General features: G+C 38.4%; 1 protein-coding gene across 4 annotated transcripts; it reads right to left on the reverse strand.

Moving 5' to 3' along the window:
* Nucleotides 1-3,479: 3,479 nt before the first annotated feature.
* On the reverse strand, nucleotides 3,480-12,693 carry lhx6b (LIM homeobox 6b). Of its 4 annotated transcripts, XM_084947018.1 has the most exons (9): nucleotides 12,440-12,693; nucleotides 11,681-11,811; nucleotides 10,984-11,115; nucleotides 10,495-10,616; nucleotides 8,417-8,637; nucleotides 7,166-7,266; nucleotides 6,973-7,068; nucleotides 6,052-6,223; nucleotides 3,480-3,668 (listed from the first exon to the last, which is right to left on the reverse strand). In XM_084947018.1, the coding sequence occupies exons 2-9, from the start codon at nucleotides 11,681-11,683 to the stop codon at nucleotides 3,586-3,588; spliced, it is 930 nt and encodes a 309-aa protein (XP_084803144.1). In that variant the 5' UTR covers nucleotides 11,684-11,811; nucleotides 12,440-12,693; the 3' UTR covers nucleotides 3,480-3,585. The 4 variants fall into 4 exon arrangements, with proteins under 4 accessions (XP_084803144.1, XP_084803143.1, XP_084803142.1 ...); XM_084947017.1 differs by having other exon boundaries at nucleotides 11,681-12,693; XM_084947016.1 differs by lacking the exons at nucleotides 11,681-11,811; nucleotides 12,440-12,693 and adding an exon at nucleotides 11,278-11,659 and having other exon boundaries at nucleotides 8,417-8,634.
* Nucleotides 12,694-23,440: the final 10,747 nt, after the last annotated feature.

Consider the following 23,440-nt stretch of genomic DNA (forward strand, 5'->3'; position numbering starts at 1 on the left):
AGAAAGTGAGACTGATTTGATCAGGCAATGATTTTCTTGTTTTGTTCAGTTTTGGTGCAACTATATTGCTGCCTCAGTTTTCTGTACTTGGCAGACAAGAGTGGATCTAGGTATGTTTTTTTTTTTTGCTGCTGCAGCCCATCTGCCTCAGGGTTTGATGTCTTGTTTATGCTTTTCTGCATACCGTGGATGTAACCAGTGGTTATTTGAGTTACTGTGCCTTCCTATCAGTTTAAAGCAGCCAGGCCTTTCCACTCTCTCCTCTGGCATCATTTTCCCCCAAAGAACTTCTACTCATGGGATATTTTCTCTTTTTCAGACCATTATTTGCAAAACCTAGAGATGGGTGTGCAGGAAAATCCCAGTTGATCAGCACACTCTGAAATACTCAGAGCTGCCCACCTTGCACAAACAACCATCCCACGTTCAAATTAAATTAAATAACCTTTGATCCCCATTCTGATGTTCAGTTTGAACTTCAGGAGGTCATATTTGCTGTAGCGAACGGTTGAACAGCACTAAAAGAGACATATTACTGTGGTATTAGGTACTACTACTGTACCTAATGAAGTGGCCAGTAAGTGTACAATTTCATTGGTTCAGGTTTTGTACATTCAATGAGAACTATTATTAGTGGGATATTTTAACATGCTTAAAAAAAACCATGGAACTTCCCAGTCAGATCCAGGGTCAAAGAGGAGGTCAAAAGGTCAAAAGTAGAGATAAATGTTGAAATTTGAAAATGCAGTTTTATACTTCATAGAGTTTTATTGAAATTGAATAAATAGTTAAGGAAGAATGATCAAATGAAAATTACCTGGACTTATGCTGGCAATTTTTTGGCCTAATTTCAGTGGTCAAGATGTATTTGAGTTTTTTCTGGTTTCAATTAAGAACTGACTCACTGACTTAGGTGCATGTCATGAAACCAGAGCCAACCAACAATTTTAAGCATCGTTTTTAGTTTCTTGTAAAATTAGCAAAGTTTGACTACATTTATTTGTAATGCATTTGACTGTAGACCACTGAAGTAAGAAAAAACACAAAACATCTAGCTTCTTTATTTAAACTGAACTGAGCTATTATCATGTTCATCAGCCTTTCAGTTACTTTGTATAACATCTTCAGTGCAATCAAATAATATAATCTAGTGAAGCAGGAAAAATAACACACACAAAAAAAATTCTAAGACCCCGCCAGCATATGGCAGTCTGAAAAAAAAAACTAGAGGAGGAGGAGGGTGGTGATGAAGATGGCTCATGTTGCAATCTTCCACAGAGGTTTTGTTGACTGTTGCGCAGGGGAGCGCTCATCAGCGTGAAGGAGAGAAATGTGAATACGTGGAGACGAGGGGCACTGCAGTGTATCTGCTCATTAGGCGGCCGACGCTGTAATTCAGCGAGCGAGCAGCTCTGCAATCAGGGGCCTATTCATTAGCATGGGGGGCCCGCTTTCATCTGCAACCACTTGAGGCTGCCAATCACAGAGGCGGACGCATGACAGCATGACAAAAATGGGTCGACTTTAGCGTTCGGGGATGCTTGGCATGGAGAGAGACATGCCTAAACGCTGCCTTAAGCGCTCGCGTCTGAGAGGGGAAGAAATGTGCGTTTTTACAGTGTAGTGCTGGCAGGTGGCCCAAGCTGTGTCAGCCTGATAATCATCTCTGCTCAGCATGAAGACAGCTTTTGTTCTGAGATTTCACAAGGAGCAGCGTCGTGTCAGTGAAAAGGTTTCCTCCTGGATTGAATTGATTGGAAGCGATTGATTAGAGGAAAGTTTGATTTAAGCGCAAAGTTTAGGAAAGAACAAGAGCGCTGAGATAATACAGCACTCATATATACATTAAAATCAACCGAAATAGACACTCAAACACACCTGGCCCAGCCAACATATGGACATCTTTAATTAAATCTCTGAGGAGTATAAAGGAACCATTGTGTGTGTGTGTGTGTGTGTTTATCTGCTGTCTGCTTAAAGGCAGCAGGGGCTCAAATGGACTTTCCTGCTTCTTTTTTACAAGCAACAGGAGGAAGACTATCGTCAATGGAAAGTATGTCAGTTCACTGATCCCGGTGTTTCTGGATTTTTGTGTAAATAGCTATTTCATTTCACGAGATAAAATGCAAACTAGGAATCAAAATAAACAGTTATTTACTGTGCATTTGTCCTTTAAATGGATCATTCTTTATGCACAGAAAATAGCTTTTCACTTTGGTTGTAAACAGCTAGCTCAATTTCCGTAGGTAAAGAGTCATCTTCAAAACTTACTACTTATCAGAAAATGTGCTAGCGCCATCCTAAATATATCTGTATCTATAAACCACATCAGAAAACTGGTTTAATATAATAAAAAATCTCGAGTAAATCAATACGCACCCTATTCTTTTTAACTGTATACTGGTCACATGGTCACACATGTGATCTCTTATTTGGTTTGCTAAACTCTACAGAACCTGACAGGGGTCTTCCTTAGCAGGAATGTGAAATTGCACAGGTGCCGCACTCTAGGATTTGCTGTTAAAAAGCCCCCACATTGATCCAGTTTCGAAAAATATACAAGTAACGATATGCTTTACCTTGAAGTATCCCATTCACTCTTTGCCATCACAGCGCCTTAAGTGCTGTCAATCAGTATAACAGCTGTAGATAATCTGTGCTAAAAGAGCTCATAAAAGCCGACAAACTGCCCAATCGATGGCCACGCTTTGAGTGAAAACGGTTATAATCCTTTTCTGACAGGTGACCTTTAGATTTAGTGGTTTTGAGTGTAAAAATAGTGTCCTCATACAACATCGCATTTTTCTACTCCATCTTCGAGAAGCTGTTGCATTTTCAACCACACACACACACACACACACACACACACACACACACACGCGCGCGTATAAACACTTTACTCCTTGCTCTTCAAGTCAGCCTGATTGTCTATTATTCAAACACTAAAACCTTCATAAGGGATCTGATACATTTTATTAAACCATGGCCATATTTACAATGTACAGTAACTGAATTTTTCCATTTCAAGACACATTCAAAAGTGCGTTTTTAAAAGTGAAGTTTTGCTCTGAATAAATAAGAGTTTCCATTTTCTGACAACAATACAACAACAAACAACAATAAAGCTGCAAATGTGCTCATCACCAGTACAAAATGTAAAAAAGAAAAATGCTGAGGTTTTACTGTAACACTGCTACAACCACTCCTCTTTTCTTCTTTTCTTTAAGCTCATGTTGGAGCAATTAAAATATCTTGTTTGAAAGTGAAAACCATTTCCAACTTGATGCAATGTTTCATGTCCCGTGGAAAAAAAAGGAAAATAAAATAAAAGTGGTCTTCTGCATTATAAAAAAAAAAAAACAAGACAAAATTAAAAAGTAACTCCTGTGTTAGCCTGAAGGCTTCACCACAGTTTACTCAGCAGTCTCACAATGAAAAACCCGACTGATTAAAAAACGCGGTCCTGCCGTCACCCGAGGACTTGACTTCCAAACGGAGCAAATTGCTGACAGGACGTCCCAGAGGATTTTTTTTCCCTCCACAACATCATCAGAGCGTCGACGGTGGAAAAGTAGACACAGCAAGTCAGCGGCTGATGGGAAGCTGTGGTAAAGAGATGGACGGGTGGGTCAAGTGGCCCGGAGCAGCGAGGACAGAGAAGGGATGAGCTGCACAAAGAAAGAGAAACAACATGAGCTTGGCAAGCAACATGACCACGTTATTATAATTAAGATGAAGAAATATGCTACTGATGACTGACATAAATACTTAAAGCATCAAAATAATGAGATGAACCACAGAGAAGAAGGCTCAGAGTGAGTGAATATTTCAAAATCACAAAATATTCCCATATAGGGTGTTAAAACCTATAAAGCACACCTTGTACTATTATGGCATTTTTATAAAAGTGTAACTTCACTGGATGTAATCTGTACCTATGAAATACTTGCTGATACCTACATAGTGTACAGTGAATGTTGCTGGTGTTGTCACCAGCAATGTTCTGCACAAGCTGTTCACAAATAACTTCCACCCACCAGCAAATTTGTCCTGTGGTCAGTCTGAAGAACCTGGACTGGGTGGAGATGAGGTGGGTGGATGTTTAAACTGTAAAATCCTCCCAGGAGTGATTAGTTATTTATAGCTTTCTTCTCCCAACCTACACTTTTGTAAACAACATGTTTCTAGACTTGAGTTTTGGCATCCAGTTTTTACATCACCACTCCTAAATGTTATTATTTCTAAACTTTATTTCTTTATTATTGCTATTGTTTTCTATTTTACATATGCAAATATAAAGAAATTTCAAAATCAGAAAGAATTTATTTATTTTTTACTCAAAACAAACATTTAAGTCATTGTTTTAAAATGCGAAGCTATTTTGGGTGCAAATATTTATAGCTAGTGTTTTTTAACATTCACTTTAAGTTCAGTGCACAAATAGAGTAATACATATTAAAAATCAGTTAAACACGAAAGAAATTAGGTTCCTTGTTATTTTTTATGTAGTAATCTTTGCAGTTTTATTACCTTGGGACCACAAAGATGTGCAGGCTAAAAACTTTCTTTACTTTACAATGCTAAAAAACTAGTACAGTTTTCTCTTTTAACTTATTTTCTAGTACAAATGTTTAATAAACAATATTCTAAGCCACATATTATTTCATGGTGCTTGAACAGAAAGTTGTTTTTGTTTTGTTTTTTGCTCAGCTAGTTTAAAACTTGTGTGCAAAGCCATTCCAGTGAACATTTAAGTACCATGAACAGAAGTGGAATTTACCAGCAATGACTGAAAGTCTGATAAATGCATTTTTCTGTTTTGTTGCCAGAAATCAAACCAAAATTCTGATGAGAAAAAACAAACGAAACAGACAGGGGATCCCTCCTTCACAGTCCTTCAAATTTCCATGTTAGCAGTCAAATGTTTCCATCATATTACTTTAAAGCTTCCCTTAGAGCTCCAACACTCTATGAAATTTTAAGCTTCCACCCAGAATAAAGCACCGTTTATCTCCCATGTAAATACTCATATTGCGAACATGAAATTTGCCATTATTCACAAGAGGTCACCAGAGTGGATGGCTCCCCATATTTCATTTGGCACGATCCCAAAGGGATTTGTGTCTCCTCCAGGTCTCAGACCAGGAATTGTTTGTGTGTTGGGTGATTGCGTAAACCACTAGAAATATTCTTCTTTTTATTCTTATTATTTATCAAACATGGACACTGTGGCGGAGGTGTGGTCCCGGGCGCGGCTGCAGGGGAGGAGTGGTGCAGTGAGCTCAACGGGGCGGTGCTGGAGATGCCGGTGAGAACAGCTGATGGCGATTTGGACTGATGGGTTTTTCCTTCCCTTTTTATAGTGAGACGGAGAGGAGCGGAGGGAGAGGGAATCAGCTGGGACCGACAGCTGTCAGACTGTGTTCAGTCATAACCCAGGGAAAACTATAAATAAATGTGGAATCTGGTGATAAAGACCTGTGTGTGTGTGTACCTGTGTGTAGTGCATTTCACAGACACATTTAACAATCCACTGCACTACTCACTGCACTAATCACTAATAAGTAATATATATATATATAGTTAAAATTAAGTCCTGCATTAAAAATAGTGTTAACTGAACTTAATGGGACACAAATACTATCGTATTAATTTTTAAAATAAAAGTAGTCGTGATTCATAACGTGACACAGCTTCCTCTATGCAACATAATTTAATGATAATCACTGTTAAACTACTACTGGTGGTTTAACACTGCAAACTGCTATTTTTAATGCACAATCTGTTTCACATGTAAAATAATTACATCTTTCATGACTTTCCTTCCTTAAAGGAAGCACGAAGTAGCCTCCTTACATGCTTCATGTTCCTACTTAAGCGCTGGACTTGAGTAAATTGGCTTCCACCTGTGCATAGTTTATGATATAAAAGAGAGAGATTGAGGTAAAATGTCACATTTAAGCATTGAAAGCTGAACGTTCACCTGCCAGCAGTGAAAAAAGGACCCTGCATTAAATGGCACTAGCAGACGATTAAAGACTTGACACTCACTGTCCAGGTATCCATGCAGGGCCAGCAGGTGTGGTCGGTCTGGGCTGCTGAACGGTGAATAGTGGATATCTTCTGGCAGCGACGGGGGCATCCTGGACAGCGGAGCGCTTTGAGAGAAGCTGCTCTGAGGCGGCTGCTTTTTGTGTCGCGCCCGGCAGTTCTGAAACCAAACCTGTAAAAAATATTACTGATAATGTGATCGTGCAAAAAGCAGGTGGATATGATCAAACACTACAACAACGCCAAGCAGGTCCCAGGTTCAGATTCCCCTCACCACACCCCATTAGTTTCTTCATCTAAGCCAGGTGATAACTCCAGTTTGATGTGTGAGTGTTTTAGTCTGCAGCTTAATGGTGTTAGTGTTTAAACTGGCTTCTCTGTGAAGTACAACAAGTGTAATTGTGTTTTATTGGTCTTAGAGTTGAAATGGAATCATTCCCAGAGGGGTCATGTTTTTAAAGCACTAACAGTGAAAAGAAAGGAAAGCTTTCTCAAAGATATCTGCTTTTTCTTTTGGAAACCCTTAAAATCAAAAACTTTTGGATGAAATTAAATCATAATAAGACAAAGCATCATCAGAGCAAATTGCAAGAAAAGCATTGCGAGGTATGAGTCTGTTAGCATGTGAAGTTTTAATGTAAGAATAATGGGATCACCCTTTTAAAACTCTGGATACTAAATAGATAATATTATACCCTGATTCCTCAGTTTCTTTAACTTATGATCCCAAAAGATCGAGTTACAATCACAACTTTGTGTTATTAAGTGTGATTATTAACCAGTTTCCAGGAGCCTGAAAAAGCAAAACCATCCTTCTGTTCTTTTCTATCATGCTAATATTACATGAAAACTTTTTTTTTGGTTTGATATAAAGTAGAACTTGAACTATATAGTGTATCACCAGATTTGACCATTGCCTACCTGTATGACTCGCCTGCTCAGTCCCGTCATTTCTGCCAGTTTCTGCAGCGTCTGAGCATCGGGGTTGTTGTCCTGGGCAAACTGAGTCTGCATCACCTGCAAACACACAAAGCCAGACACAGAGGGAATGAAATGCCAAGTAACACTGTGCTTTAGACACACACGCAAACATTTGTATTAGAATGGTGCTAACCTGCAGCTGCTCTGCAGTGAATGATGTCCGTGCCCTCTTGGCTGGTTTTGGTTGGCAGTCCTGATCAGAAGGTAGCGCTCCTTCCAGAGTCAGTCCTGTGCCTTAAGATAGACACAGTAATCATTCACTAATTAAAATGCAGTCATCAGAGTGCAAAGTTACACAAAGCGAGTTAAAGGAAAAGAAAATCTTATTACAGTGTCACAAAATGGAAGATTTACTCAGTAACATAATTAAAATGTTTTCTTGCCAGCAGCCGCACTATCCAAAGTATTTACACCATTATGGGATACGTTTGAATCACTGAGAGCACAGCAGAGTGAGAAATGAAGGAATTATTCCTCTATTTGTCTTTCATGTAAAGTCTCTTCCTTTTTTCCAGGCTCTCTTAACCTCTACACTCTCTCTGTTTTCAGACCCTCGCAACTTAATTTAAGTCCAACAAGTTAACAGGAGGGAATTTAGATAGTCAAAGTAAAGCAATAGCAATTCAGAAATTTTACACCAGTTAAAATGGTGCATCCAAAATCCAAAAACATCAAGAAAAACATTCCTTCCAACTGATTATTTGCATTACATCACTGTTAAAAGGGGCTGAATAGCTTGAGAGCAACTGAAGTAGAAGAGCTTTAGAGCTTCTGTTACTGAGGCTTAAACCAAGGCTGGGTTACAAAACAAGTGAAGTCATAACTGCACAGGGGCCTCAAAAGCCCCCTCGGTTTACTCCAAATTATTTAATTAATAACAAATATGTTCGAAATCTGAACCACTGAACCAGCGTGTCAGCTATGTTGGTTCTCCAGTCTTGTAGCCCGATTCTTAACGATGTTTGGACCCATTAACACTCCAAAAGACCTGTGTGATCTTATTCCACAGACGGATCGATGATGACTAACTATCAGTAAGACTGATTTTTCTCTCTAATTACAGATTGTTTAGTTTACAAAAAGTCAGAAAAGGTCCATCATTAAGCCGTGCAGAACGAATAAAAATCTTCTTATATGTTGTTGTGTTTGACCAACAGTCAAAGACCACAAAAATGTTTCATTAACAAAAAAGAAATCCCTCAGAATTGCACACGTGGACATCATGTATGATTAAAGTTTTGCCATTCATCAGTCATCAAAAATCTGCATTTCTAGTGTGCCTAAATACTAGCAGGTACTTTCCCCCCAGAGTTTTTAGCTGGTAATCCAACCTCAGACATTCATCTTCGGTGTCTGTGAGATTAACTCTCACTGGTTGGGTTACCGTTCTCTGCAGCTCTGCGTAGATTGTCCAGCATGATGTCGTAGTGGCTGCGGCAGAGCACCCTGCCCTCCACCAGGCCGAACTCCTCCCCGGTCGACAGCTGCCGCTTGCAGGAGAAACAGGCGAAACAGGCCAGGTGGTACACGCTGCCCCGAGCCCTTCGCACCCAGTCACTGGCGTACACCTGTCGGCCACACTGGGCGCACTTAGTGCCGAACCTACTGTGAAGAAGAAAGGCACGAGCAGGTGAAGGCTGGCTGCAGGTTACAGAGTTCAAGAAGGGATATTCTGGTGTCCAACCAAACTATTATATATTTGTTAACTTTTTTTAACACACAGAAAGACTAAAAAAAACTGTTGGACTAAATAGAACAGCAAAATATGAAATAATTAGTTTTACTGTTTTGTGTAACATCTGTGCAGAGGAGTCGTATTACTGATATGATCTTGCATCATCTGCTCTCAATAAAGCTTTAGGTTTTGAACATGACTTATCTTAGCATGATCCAACATCTCTGTTTGGGGTAATTAAACATTGCACACACAATACAAATTGTTTCTCCACCAAATACAGTCTGCATGTAGCCTGAAAGGTACAATCCAGGACAAAAACAATGATTCAACATGATCTCACTGAGTGTATGAACATTTCTGGTGCAGAAAGAAAAGCCAGTGAGATTTTGGAAAACTAGAACCGTGAAAAGTGAAAGGTGGAGGCATTCCTCCCTCCACTGGAAACTAAATGTCCTACGCAGAGATTTCTGTGAGTCACACGGTTTATAGTAACTGGGCTGAAGAATAAGTGAGTGTAAGATAATAAGTGTCCTCTTTCTCTTTGAGTGATTTGTGTGAGATGCTGGGTAAGAGGATGTGGGAGAGCAGGCAGTGGCAACAGACTGCTACATCTCAAGATGATTGAATTTTGTATGTTTTTAAAAATGTCAATAAAAAGAAGTTCAAATTAAAGTAATAGCCACTGCTTCCATTAGAAAGAACCACAAAATTAGCCAGTAAAACTGTTGATTTTGCACATTTTGCCAGTTTTCTATCAAATTTTCAAATAGTCAAAAGGCCAAAACTAACTGAAATGGAAAGGGACATTTAGGGTAATCAGGCTCTTTCCTCTGGAGGCTTTTGGTCATTAGGTTTTATGAGAGTAAGCAGATAGAAACACAAGTTATTTTAAAAACATTGTTTTACTGGTGATTTATTCTGTTTTTTTTTTTTTTTTTCCAATTATGACTCTGAAGCAAAATCATAGTGAGACCAAAAGATCAGCTTGGAGAGCAAAGATCAATGAGCTGTAAAAACAGCTAGAAATTAATTTAATTTAGGTGCATTAATTTATCACATAAGCACAATAATGTTTTATGGCAAGTTTTTTCTACTCTATCAAATGAAGGATTAAATGTAGAACATTTAGGGAAAACTTTCCACCCTTTCCGCATTTTAAAAGATTATTTTTTGTATTTTTTCCCCAAATAATTGAAGATATGTAGATGCCCAACGAGTCTGGCTGTGTAGATTTCTATTGATATGATAAGACAGGCGGGTGCTGTTAAAAATGGCAAGATAAATAATCTGTATCAGCATTATGCTTTTAGTGAAATACACATTTTTCATTTGTTTATTCTTTTCCGTAAAGAGGAAATATTGCCCCGTGTTGTTCATTAATAATACACGTTTTTGGATATTCTCAGTTAAATCGTCGTATTAATTTTTCTGAATGATTTACATCGACCAGGCAAAAAAGCGACCTACACTTCACTAAATGTTATTTTATTATTATACATCATTCTTCAATAATTGCCAAATTTAATATAAATTCCATATAAACGATAACTGATGATTAATAAGTTTCAGTTCAGGCCTTATAGAAAAATAAACACATTTCAGTGCTGTGACTGTTATCAAATTACATATCGGAGTTTTTATTTTTTTTTTAACGGTCGAAAAAGCTCTAAGAAAAAATAGTAAGAAAATATTAAGAAAAATATTAAAATGTTAAGTAAATCTTATAAGACTCTTACATGCAGCTTTGGAAAACTACAGTCGTTGTAAAACATCAGCGCTCTTACCTGAAATAATCGAGCTTGCAGTAGATTTCTTTGTTTTTAACGTAGCAGCTGCTGTGTTGGCGCAGAGACGCTCTGCACACTGAACACTCCAGACAGCCCAGGTGCCAGTTCAGGTTGTTGACCTGAGTAGATTCAAACACACACACACACACACACACACTGACATATCACACTCCGATAGCTCTCTTAATCGAGATGCTCAACTAGAAATTAAACAGCGTTAGAAAAAACTAAAACTAAAAGCATTTGAACAGTTCTGTACAGTCTTCTGTGGAATTCTACACTAACTGGGATTTTTTTCGAAAAGAAAGCGGACATGAAGAAAAATGGACAGAAACCTCAGGAAACGTTTGCAAAATGATCATTTCTGTCATTATCAGTAATTTCCAGAAGACAGAGATGTGAAGAGAAGCTTACGCTTTAAATAAAGAAAGCAAAAACAAAACAAATCTTACTTCTCACTGTAGGTTTTATGGGTTAATTTCGCACCTTCAGTAGGTAGCGGTCGTGGATCTCCATGCCGCAGCTCGCGCACTGGTTCTTTGCCGCCGGAGGAGGGCAGAGGCAGGCGGCCTCCGACGGGCTCGACTCCCCAGACTCCTTCTTCACCTCCGATTTAGACTGCGCAAAGACAACAAAATAAAATAAAATAAAATAAAATAAAATAAAATAAAATAAAATAAAATAAAATAAAATAAATCACTTTTATAGCAAATACAATTTCATTGCATCTTGTAGATTTAAAAATAAAATAAAACGTCAGTGAAATATGTAAATCCTAACCAGAGACGTGGTGCCAACATGAAGATCCAGTCCAGGAAAAAACATTGATATCAAAAAAAAAAAAAAAAAACTCGATCTGGTAGCTAGTGAGTGCTAACTATTTCTGTGTATATTTACTAATAATTTACCCGTATATGTTGTATACAACATGCAATTTCAAGTTTCATAAAATTACATGAATCTGTATCTCAGCCCAGAACCGTCGCAATATGTGAACTCCAACCGCAAAAGGAAAGTGAATAAACTGAGTTTTGGCGTCTTTACGCTCCATCTCCTCCCGATTAAACCTGCGCTTCCGCCAAATTAACTCTATCCCGTTACGAAAATAAAATGCGGAGAGTGAATGAAAGACAAAGAAATGAAAAGGTTGAAAACCAAACTCGTCCAGATGTTTGTGACTCACCATTTTCGGATCTTGAAGGCTGCCTATTTGGAGAAGAGATGGAGCTTGCTCTGCGCATTACGCATCTCTGCCCCAACCCACACTATATCCGGTCCAAAACAAGGAATAACAGTTTCTCCTGCATTTAAACCCTGGCAACAAAAGAAATTTTGATGCAATTAGGAGGGGAAAAAACTATATATGATCGATCATTCCTCTTGTGCACGATAGGAGGCTGTATTCCCATGCAATCAAACGCAGTGAAAAGAAAGGATGGCACTATATCTGCAATTAGCGGTAGATTGAAATGCTTCGCTTGATAAGAGGCAACCCGAGTGTCAATTTCATCTGTCAATCAAAAAAAAGGCAACCAAGCCACCAAGCTAAGAGAGAGAAAAAAGCGGCACATCCTAATTTCAATAGTCGTATAATCGAAAATCGAAAAATCTCAAAGTGAAGAGGCTCAATTGGAGATCGGTCTATTCATAACAGACAATGTGCCGAAACTGCAGCTGATCTTGAGACATAAAGGAGCTTGATTGTCTCTTTCTCATGATGGACCCATTTAAGTACTTGAGGCTCCCCTGCGTGATTACAGCTGCATTCATAAACTGCCAAAAAATCTGCGTTTGGGTGGCAATCCGGACTTCGTGTTGTCCTTCATTCCTCGAAATTAACACGAATGCAAGATTATGTTAATTACCAGCTACGGTATAAATATTGGAGGCAGTAAAATGAGGCGAGAGGGCCTATGGGAACATAAAAACATATACTTCATACATAGAAAACCTCCCAAAAGCAGAGAAAACATCGTCCGATGAAAGTTTTTCCAAAACATCACAGGTAAAATATCCAAATAATTCCGGGGACCATGTTTTTTTTGTTCTCCCAAGGGTTTCCTTCTGTTTTTCTGCATTCAACACAAAAATAATAATAATAATCCAACTTCATTCACTCTGCAGGACAAACCAGTGGCTCTAGTGACCCTCCCATACAGTCTCACAGTTCTGCCGTTCCTCCCCGCCTCGACTCGGAGTTTACACCCAGTTCAGTCAGACAGGATGTGATGCTGCACGCTGGACCAGCAGACCTCCTTTCTCACAGGAAAATGTACATTTAGCGCATTAATTCAAGAAAAAAAAAAAAAACAGCGAATACCCGCTAATTAACTGAATTTCTTCGTTTGGATATAAAGGTCGCAGCTTTGAGGCCACTTCATCAATCAGCTCTTATACATGGAAGTTATTTCACACTTCCATGTATAAGAGCTGATTGCAACGTAAGGAGTTTAATGACGCCTGCAGTGGTAATAATTAGTCATGTAGAAATTCTCTTAATTCTTCCAAAATGGTTTAAGTGTTATACTTTTTTGCATTATCAAAATGGGGGAAAAAAATCTATTTGTGATCCTATAGGATATAGGAAATGCTGCTCTACAGAAATTTAAGGTCTATTTAGAGTTTAAAGCATATAATTAGACCCAGAAGATTTCTATTCATACTTTTAGAGAGTGCTTGTTCAGCGCTTTAGCAAATAAGTGAATACTGTTCATAAAAATATACAGTTGGGGTACAAAAGTATTATTATTATGTGAGTTAAAAAGTTTCAGTGAAAAGATGAAGTCCTTCTGCTAAATGACAGATTCAAGTGACGCCATAAATTTTGGGGATATTCTAACAAACATGATTTTCTCCAGAAATAGTTCAGTGAGGTTAACAACTACTCTTCAAGTTGTATTAAAACTGTTTTGGGGGTATCTTATATTTGCACTAATATGAATCATGTTTTGCAGTAATGCAAAGCAGAAGGCGGAGGATGTCGTCATAGAATAGACCACTTGATCGTGATGAAGGAGACTTTGTGAAAATGTCTAAGCAAAGCCCTGAGAAAATACCCCCAGACTTAAACAGTCCCACCACAAAGTTTCACTCATACCCTGCAGGATAGTAATTCTCCAGCTCTTTCTTGGACACCTTTCTATTGCCTGTCAGAAAAGAAACATGCTGATACAACTTTGTTCACCTCAAGCATTTGGCACTGGTCTCCTCCAAAGAAGGGGTTTTGTGATGCTTCTCCTCCACTGATACCAACGATCAGCCTTCATTTGACAGGATTTTTGCTGGCCGGGTTTTTTAGGTCTTCATCTTTGATTTTTTTTTCTTTTTTCTCTGTTATGCAGCTGCTTTTCCACCACTCAGTGAACAGGCTTTATGTTTTGATCTTCTGATGGACACTTTTGTTCTCCTGATCATGCTTTAGAAAATGATCCAATAATCTACACAGTATTTTTACAGCGCCTTGCAGTGAACCCATGATTTGGTGCTGAGAAAGCCCCTCATTGCTTAGAATAACAGTTTTACTTCCAACACTTAAACTTAGTACTGATGACATGTTTCCCAGCATCACAGTGCTACTTAGTAAACTAGAGAGGCAGCTCTTTCTTGACTTTTATTATCCCTGACTGATGGTTTCTGTTGATCTGCTGCCATGTTTGTCACCTGCACTGACATTTTTAGGCTGAGAAATACCACAGGAAATGAAATATAATGTTACTGGCCCAATTGGCAGTAGTTTAGAGACAATATTAAAGTTTGATTGAATCTCAGCAACTCTGAGGTAATTTAATCAAACTGAACGACAGACAAAAACACTTGAATTTAAGGGACTCTGCAGTACTGTAATCGTTGTGGAAAAGATTGAAAAGCATCGGTAGTCAGATACCTATTCTTATGCTTACTTACACATTTGAACAATGAAGGGACGTGCAGAGCACATCCTCTACCAAGTCCACTTTAAAGAAAGTGAACTGAAGCAGTGCCAACATTTTATGGTTTCTTCCTTTGGCTATGCTCCACCTCTTCTGTAAGTTTCATGAAATTTAGCTTGGTCATTTTTACGTAATCTTACTGACAAACAGACAATCAGCACCGATCACACACCTCATTCTGCTTGCAAACCCACAGGGATACTTAAGAGGCTTTATTGTTTAACTGCAGTCATTTATATGATGTTTTATGTTGTTGCTAAATATGTTAAAATGGCAACATGTTACGACTGCCACGTTCACTTCAGTGTTCCCTGAGGTCATGGAGGACGATTAACGCCTTGGCTGTATGAATATGATGATGTAAACATTCATGTTTGATTGGCTAAGCTGATAAGTAAATGTGGTTTATGAATAGCTCCCCTGATGGCAATATAAAATTGAGTTTCTGTAGAAAGAAAGTTTTGTTGACAGATGTTTAACTACCATTTGGGTACTTGTACTCTTTATGTGGGTTCATAACAAAATATACTTTTAAATGTTTGAAATGCTTTTTATCTTTCTTTCTGTGCTTGAAGTAATGTGTTCCCTAGAGATTTCACAGCATCGACGTCAAAAATATATCCCTTTGTCTATGTGTATACATATATATATATATATATATATATATATATATATGTATAAGATTTTACTCCAAACACCTTCAGAGGGGGAACAAAAAGAACAAAAGTAAAGGTTTCCACAAAATCAATGACTCTTAATTTTATTGATCACTTAAAAAGCACCCCTGGTTGTCTCAGTTTGTATTGTCAGTGTAATGCACTTCAGAAGCTCTCTGCGTTAACTGTAATTACTAGATGGAGCAGGGTCAGCTTGAAGTGGGCTGGTCAAGCTGTGAGAGAAAAGAGGTTCTTTAATGATAATGTGACCGTGTTTTTGGAGGGTTTTGACCAGTTTCTGACCATGTGAACACTATGAGGTTTTTATCAAAGACAGTGATGTTTGACAGATGATCTGAAAGGACCATTTTCATCCTCGAAATGAGAAGTGGCAAACAATGATGCTTCCTGGAGCGTTTACTTAGTGTGAAGCCAAAAACTGAATTCCGTATATCACCCAACTGAAACAGTGTCGCGATAAAAGAAAAGAGATGTTGTAAACTAGCAATAAATGAGGCAATACTTCATAAAAAAAATATATTACTTATAATATTATAAGCCTGTATATGAATAAAGGTGCACTCCAGAATTCTGAATGCCAACATCTGTTTGTCCTGATGTATTGTATATCTTGCTTCTCCTGAAATTTTCAGCATTGCCAGTGTTGATAACTTACTCAGCAGCTGTGTGTTTTATCGTCATTTTTGCTAATATTTTACTAATATTTCTACAATAACTCATTAATGAATTTCAAACATTTAAAATGTCAGTATTTTGAGCAATCAGATGAACGCTGTGATTCAAAAGCAATAAAGTGGGTCTTTTAGTTTAGATGACAGATTTTGTCTAGTTTGCTGTTCAAGAACTAAAGTCAACATATAGACCAAAAAAAGTCATCAGGGGTTAATGACAGATTTGTTACCTGCATTTCCAAAAATGTATGTTTTCCTGCAACTAAGAAACCATCGGAATACCTATATGAAAGTAGACTGTAATGACAACAAAGTCAATCTGGTGACAAAACTGTCAGCATTAGCTTGCCCACATGCTGTGCAGCTAACTGGCTTTTTATTTAGCTATCTGGCTCACAACACCACCTTTGTATTGCTTGTAGACGGCAAGCTTACATGATATATGAACCTTTAAAATGATTTTTTTGTAACAGTCTCAATATAAATGCCATTTGTTTTATTTAGTCCTTATTTACAAGTAATTTTCTATGCTAGCCACTTGTCTAAACTAAAAGGCAAACTAATTTTACTTTTAATTAGCCAGAAGAAAAGTGTCACAGAGTTGTTTGAATGCACTGACAATACTAACTCGTGTTTCTTCTGCCATTTGGCCGAATATGATTTACTGGAAAAAGTCATGCACAGTATAAACGAAGGACAAACCTACCATGTCTGAAAACTGAAGCCAAAACTAAAGTCCCTTAAACCTGCAGTGTTTTCAGTGGCCACCAGGGGGTGAGCCCTGTGGCTGCAGAAAACCTTTTGTTTATATTGAGCTTTTACAGACATGTGAGCGCCAACCATTTGACATAAACATGTCAGCCATTTTGGGCATGACAAATAAAATGACAGTGTAGAATCAAAGCTGGTCAATGGTCATTTGGCAGGATGCAATGAGGAAAAAACAAGAACTACCTCGCCAGTTGCAAGTGGTTGCTGGAAGCTGATGGCAGCTGTTGGCACTGGCCTAAAGATGGTCAGTGACCCATATCTTTCCCTAGTAACCCAACTATCACAAGCATAAACCTCCTTGTGACTGTATTGGTTCTCCATTTCCAGTTTTACTACCAATCAGCTATTACTTAGTGAGTGTTAGCAGACAAACATGAAAAACTACAGGAAAGAGTGTAAATTTGCTATCACTCAAAGCCAAGGAGGTTTTTGGTCCAGGAGCTACTTTGCAATTGATTTCTCCCAGCGAATGCAGTGAACCACTGTTGGGATTCACTGGGAAGTTACTTTTTCCCCTAGCAACCAGTGACTATATCATGTCCATTATCATGGAAAAATCTCAATAATGTGCGCATGACATCACATGAGAAACCTTTGAAAATATTTGAAAATGCTTGCTCTCTGAACTCAGCACACACTCTAGTTGCTGGTCATACTGAGTAGAGCATTAAGACCATTTGGCAAATTATGAGCATTTCTTGAGTCAGAACTCATCTCATTTCAAGGCTTCTTATTGGGATTTCACTATTGCCACTAACATGGGTGACGTCATGCTGAGCATGCTGTATATGCTGTATATGCTTAAAACTGGCTTTCTTCTGTTAGATAACATGTGCTAGTCACCTCACATTACAGCTCACTAGCAAACCGTGGCTTGCATCCTTGATCATGTGTGTGGCGAGCAAAAAATCAGAACCCACATTAGTGGTCAGTGTTGCTGGGAGATGGTTTTTCTTTTCAGCAATAAGTGGGTCACATTTCCAAGTTAGTATTTTGCACGGTTGGCACTGCAGGAGAGCAAAACAGAGGCATTTCATCAAGGCGCTGTGGAGCGACCATACACGTCAGACTGGATTGGATTTCTGCTGAAGATCTTCTACTACTTCTTTCCATAGAAATTAGTCCACAGGCTGTTAGAGGGAACCTGAGAGAGTAAAGGAAGTGAGCGTTAAAATAATTTGCACTATGCAACAAGTTTATTTCACATATGTGACTTCTCATTTCTTTGTCCTCGTCTCCCTCCCCCCCCCACCCACCCCCACCCCCACTCACTGTACAGAATTTCCTCCTTGAAGATCTGGCAAAAAGAAATGCACAGCAGCCTCTTGACAATGCAAACATCTGATGATGGGTCACCTGTTGCATCCTGTGCAGCTTTGTGGATGTAATGATTTCACACCACTGCTACTATACAAACAATAAGAAATCGGCATAATGCCATAACAAAAAAAACCTGCAGCACATGTTAAAGTCATTAGACTCGGTAGGCCCCAGAGGATTGTTTTATAGCTAGTATGTCAACAACGTATGACGTCTGTTGTCCACTCGCAGTGGACGTGCAGCAAGGTTCACATGAGGGCAAAGTCTAATTTAAAGTGAGGAACGCTGGGAAGCACCCGATATTGAGGTGGGGTCCTTTTGCCATAACCCAATAACAATGCTTGTGTAACGTACTGGCCTGTAGTCAATGAAGTTATTAAAGAAAGACAATTCTCACACACTTGGCACATAAATCATCTTTTTTCCAAGTTTTCCACACAAGATCTACTTGTGCTCTCAACAGTTTTTTTTAAAGGAAACTGTAATGTATATTTTCTCTCAGTTTCCAACTTTTCTAATATCAAAACGTATGAAACCCCTGATTGGTCTATTGAACAGAATAATTTATTAATGTACAATGCACAGCTGTCTGCCATATGTCTGGTTTTCCCCTTTTTTTCTCTATTCTTAATACCATAACACATTGTTTTCCCTATTGAAGTTTTGTTTATCTGATATGATTCACTAAAAGGTCATCTCAGTCTCCAAAATATGAGTCTTAGTGCATTTTTAGTATGAGTCATTCTTCTTGTCGAAGGACGAATGTGCACATGCAAGTTTATGAGTGAGGAATGCTTTTTACTGTCTCAGAGTCTGAGGAAAGGAGTCCTGCAGCACCCGAACAAAATATATTGTGCCAATCTTACACCCTGTGGTAATTTCACATGAGAGATATTTGTTTTTGCAGTTTTGTCTGCGGTCTTTATACATTGGTTTGAAGTGGGCGAGTCTCACTTTTGCAGGGGGCAAATACTCTTGTGCACCAATCAGGATTCAGCAGCATTTGACTCAGGATCAGAGGACAGTTATGGGTAGTTTGCTTATGTTGTCCATGAATTCTGATTAAATTAAACCCGTATGATGGAGAATATGTTTTTTCACTGTAAAACTCCTATTTAATACTTTTCCCTGCAAAAGTTTCACTTTACTGGTAGATTGTTTAGTGAAACACATTAAACAGAAGATCTGAAATAAAGTTTTCATTTGTTATGATGATTTTCTTTTAGTTATTATCGTTGAAATTCCCAATTTTATATTGTAGCGTGTATGTAGTAGAGTAAAATGTTATGAGATACACTAAATTAAATGACTTTTCTTTAATCTCACTAAAGATGTGGTTGCAGTCTCACACAAAGCTGTAAAAACCCACAAAATTTGTCACCTTAAACCAAAGTTATCTTGTTGTACATCGACCATCTTTCTTATACAGAGCCAGATTTTTGAAGAAGAACCTAATTACAACTGTTTGTCACAACATTAAGATTTTTTTAATGACATGAAACTGAAGTAGAAAAATGATAATGATCATGTGGTTCATCTCTTGCATGCACACTGTTTTTTTTTTGTTATTTTCTTCCTAAATCGATTTAATTTATTTGTTTGCTGGCAGCACAGTTTAAAGACTAAACACAGACAGTCAGCATTACATGTTGCATCACTTCTTTTGTATCTCTCCTGCCATTGTTGAAGCAGCAAGGATATACATTTTGATTATAGGATTACACAGTTAAACATGCAAACTTTCTTCTTTAGAAGACAGTTATCTGTGCTTAATGATTTTGTCTGTTTTCTGTGATTCTTTTGGGGTGAGCTGCAGTCACAATGCAGTGAGCATGATTCGTGACTCTCTGTATCTGGATATTACAGAGAACAGGGCCAAAGTCACATTACAGGGATGATTGATGCTCTGCTTGGCATGTTGGCCGAATTTAAAATGTTTGGAGAAGGGTGGAGTGAGCCCTAAATGCAACAGTAGGTTCTTATCTTGTTTCTGTAGAAACTCTGCTACTCTGTGTGAGTATTGTTACATATCCGAAGTTTGAGTGAGAGCAGGGCTCTAAAATGTTGTTGGAAAAAGATTTATCTGCTCTACTAACCAGTTCAACAGGGTTACTTGTGTAGTCACCAGAGTGACCCCCGAGTAAATGTGGAAAGCCCTAATCTCTCAACCGAACAGAGAAGTTGTGAAATGTAGTTTATATGTTTACTTATGGCTGCTAAAGATAAAAACATGGTTAAAAATGGTTTAATAACCATCTATGTTAAAATTTCAATAAATACAAGCATTCGTCAACATATTTAACAAATTAACATCATGTATTGAACTAAAAGACTTGGAAAAACGTAAAATGTTGATTGTCCACTTCAGGGTGACATCGGAGTTGGAGCCTGTCCCAACTGTTATAAGGTGAGAGGCAGGGCACATCCTGGACAGGTCACCAATCTGTCGAAGTGCTAACATAGAAAACAGGCAACAATTCACGGTCACTTTTACACCTACAGCCAATTTAGGCCATTACTGTTACCCTGTGCATGTCTTTGAACTATGGGAGGAAGCTGGAGCACCTGGAGAGAACATGGAGACAGGAAGAACATGCAAACTACAGGCAAAAAGGACAGTGCTAACCACCAAACCACCCCCACTGATAGAAAGAGTTTGAAAACTGACCAAGAAGAGATATCTATGGCACAATGATTTCCTCAGTTTATGAATTCAAGCATTTCTAACAGGCTGATAGGCTCAATAAATAGTTTAAATCTTCTTTAGTGCAGCACAAAAAGCTGTTCTGTGGCATGTTGGTGCCTTATATGAGGTGGCCAGTCATCTGTAAGATGCACACTGGCCACACTAAGGCATCCATCTACTGTCACCAACACTATGCTGACCCTTTTTTTAAGAAAAAGAAAGAAGACAAACAAAGAACATGAAGTAATATAACGCATAAATATGACACCACTCATAACATCCTGTTTAGTGCAGCAATATCTGACTAAGCAGGGTATATTTTAGGGAGTGCCTACCATGTGATTTAAAGTCTGTACTGTGCCAGATCTCTTTGTCTGTTCAGTACTTGGCAGTACTTATAGTCACTTTAAAGATTAATCCACAAATCGAGCCTTCTTTGTAGCATATAAGTTGGTCACTGGAAGGCATTTTAGGCTTTGGTTGCATGGATGACAATCCAAAAGTATAACTGGTAGTCACTTCAATCATTCGTCTCAAAGCTCACCACTTTGCATTGCTAACAGTTAGTTTGCTTGGGGTGTTATAACTTATATTTTGATGACCTTTCTTTGCATTGCTGGTCTCTTCCATAAACAGTATAAAAGTTTGGAAGTAGCTGTAGAGTGAAGCGTCGACCCTGCTCTCCTTTTAAAGGCCACCAGGGGGCGATACCTTTGTGATCTATAGAAGTCTATTGAAAAATGGGTTGCTTTCCTGCTAAGGCTATCATCTGTTCCACTCATTTCCGGTCACACCAAATAAAATATTAAGTCCATTTTGGCAATTTTTGTCATTGTGTGGAGTGTCATACCATGTATGCTCACTAGCTAACAGCCTGTGAGTGATAAGTTGTTAGCCACTGACATTCCATTTCAAATCACAAAGATGTTGGCGGAGAAAACTCACTTCAAGGCTTCATATATAACAGTATCATAGTAAATAATGTTAGGTTGTTAGCTAATGATGTCTCATTCAAGCGTGGCCAAATTTGGGTCAAAAGACTAGGATGCTGAAGTGAAGTGTTCAGAACAGTTCAGTGGTGGATTTGCCTTTATTCGTACAACTGCAAGAAGTCACCTATGTAAACATTGCTCATTTTAACCCCCAGTTGCTCTCCTAATAAGGTCGGGCAGCGTTTGGAACGTGATAAATGAGTTCAAATGGAAAACTGGGAACCAGTGCTAGAAGTCTCCTTATATGTTTGTTTAAATCCATTGCTGTGATGGAAGTGAGAAAAATTATGTTTTGGGATTATTTTTTTTGAGTAGTGAAAATGTGACGATGCATGAATAAAACAAGAAAGACCAAGGCAATACTCCATCCAGCTAGTGAATGTTGCAGGTCAGTTTTACGTTTAAAGACTTAACATCCAGCAGCAACCATTGTTCAACAGGCTGTGTCTACTCTAAGATCAAACCCATCTAGATTACAGTCCTGCAGCCAAGCTTTCAACAAACAAAGGAAATGGCACATTACACCATCCCTCTCTCTGAAAAGTTGCACTGGGGAGGAAAAAAACCCTCTCCAGTTATTTAACAAATACAAGTTTATTTGAAGTACAGACAAGGAAAAATGAAGGGCTTTTTTCAGGCCTTGCACTCCATATGACAGCAATTTGGGAGTATTGTGTATTTTGGCCCAAGCGTGTGGTCTATGATAGATGACAGGAGAGAAAATCACGAGCCGCTGGCTTGAGCACAGACATGCAAATTGCTTTCAGCTGATTGCTGTATTCTCCTTGATATTTATCAAGTGGGTTACAGTATGCCTCTTTATTTACAGACAGGAAGCAGCTGATCAATTCCACTACAGGAGGGAGGAAAGAGACCAAAGCCTTTTCCTCTGCTAGGTGAAAGTAGAAACCCCTCTAGTACCCAGTGAGCACCTGGTTTACCCGACTAACAGGGACAAAAGGCAGAGATATACACATCACAAGTTTATGCCAAACTCATATTGGTTTGTGGTGAAATTTCATTTACAACCAAGAGATCTTATAACATTAGTAAAAGTAGCAATTTAAACTTTTTTTCTTTTAATTTTGTGACCTCTTTGCAGCTGTGCAACAAGCTGTGACTACAATTCATGCTGATTGACACAAGACTGCCCAAGGCTTACACCTACAGCTCTACTGTCATTCAGATTATATTCGTGAAAATATATATGTTGAGTATTAGTAGTACAGGCTTGAATTTGCTGGATTTACTGTACATGAAATTGGCTGTTAAAAATAAAAGTTTCTTTTATTCATTATGGGCAGTGTGCCATGATGCTGGAATCCTGTCAATTCATTTCCTGTTTTATATTATTATTATTGGGCTTCGTGTAGCCAAGTTGGTTTTGCTTCCTGTCTCCATAGCATTTTCCCTCCTTTGTGACCGTAGGCCTAATTAATCTTACCTGTGTTGTCCTTCACACCTGTGTTCAATTAGCCTAACATGTTCTGTTCATGCTACATATCCTCCTATGTGTTCAATTAACACTTTGTTCTTTCTACCATTGAGTCATCTGTGGTAGTTCTCTTGTGTACTTATTTTACTGTCAAGATCAGTAATTTTCAGGGTGTAGGAACTGATCTTCTCTCACTCTGGTGAAGCTTTTCAAATTTTGTGAAAGAAACACTGTTGATGTCATCAGGTTTTGGGTTCACATTTCAAACGGTTTGAGTAACTATTAGCATGATGCTGTGGATTTTTAATCTTTTGATGATTCTGACCTGGATCCAACTTCTCCACTTAGTGAATTTGACCCCTCTCCTCCCTGAAGGGTTTCGTTTTTTATTTGTTGTCTTCTCTGCTGACAATAACAAACATATGTACACGCATCTGTGTGAAGGAAGTTTCGAGGAAAAAT

This window comes from Perissodus microlepis, chromosome 12 (genome assembly GCF_051167445.1).
Source record: "Perissodus microlepis isolate ML-2025 ecotype Zambia chromosome 12, ASM5116744v1, whole genome shotgun sequence".
In the NCBI taxonomy this organism is placed as follows: Eukaryota; Metazoa; Chordata; class Actinopteri; order Cichliformes; family Cichlidae; genus Perissodus; species Perissodus microlepis.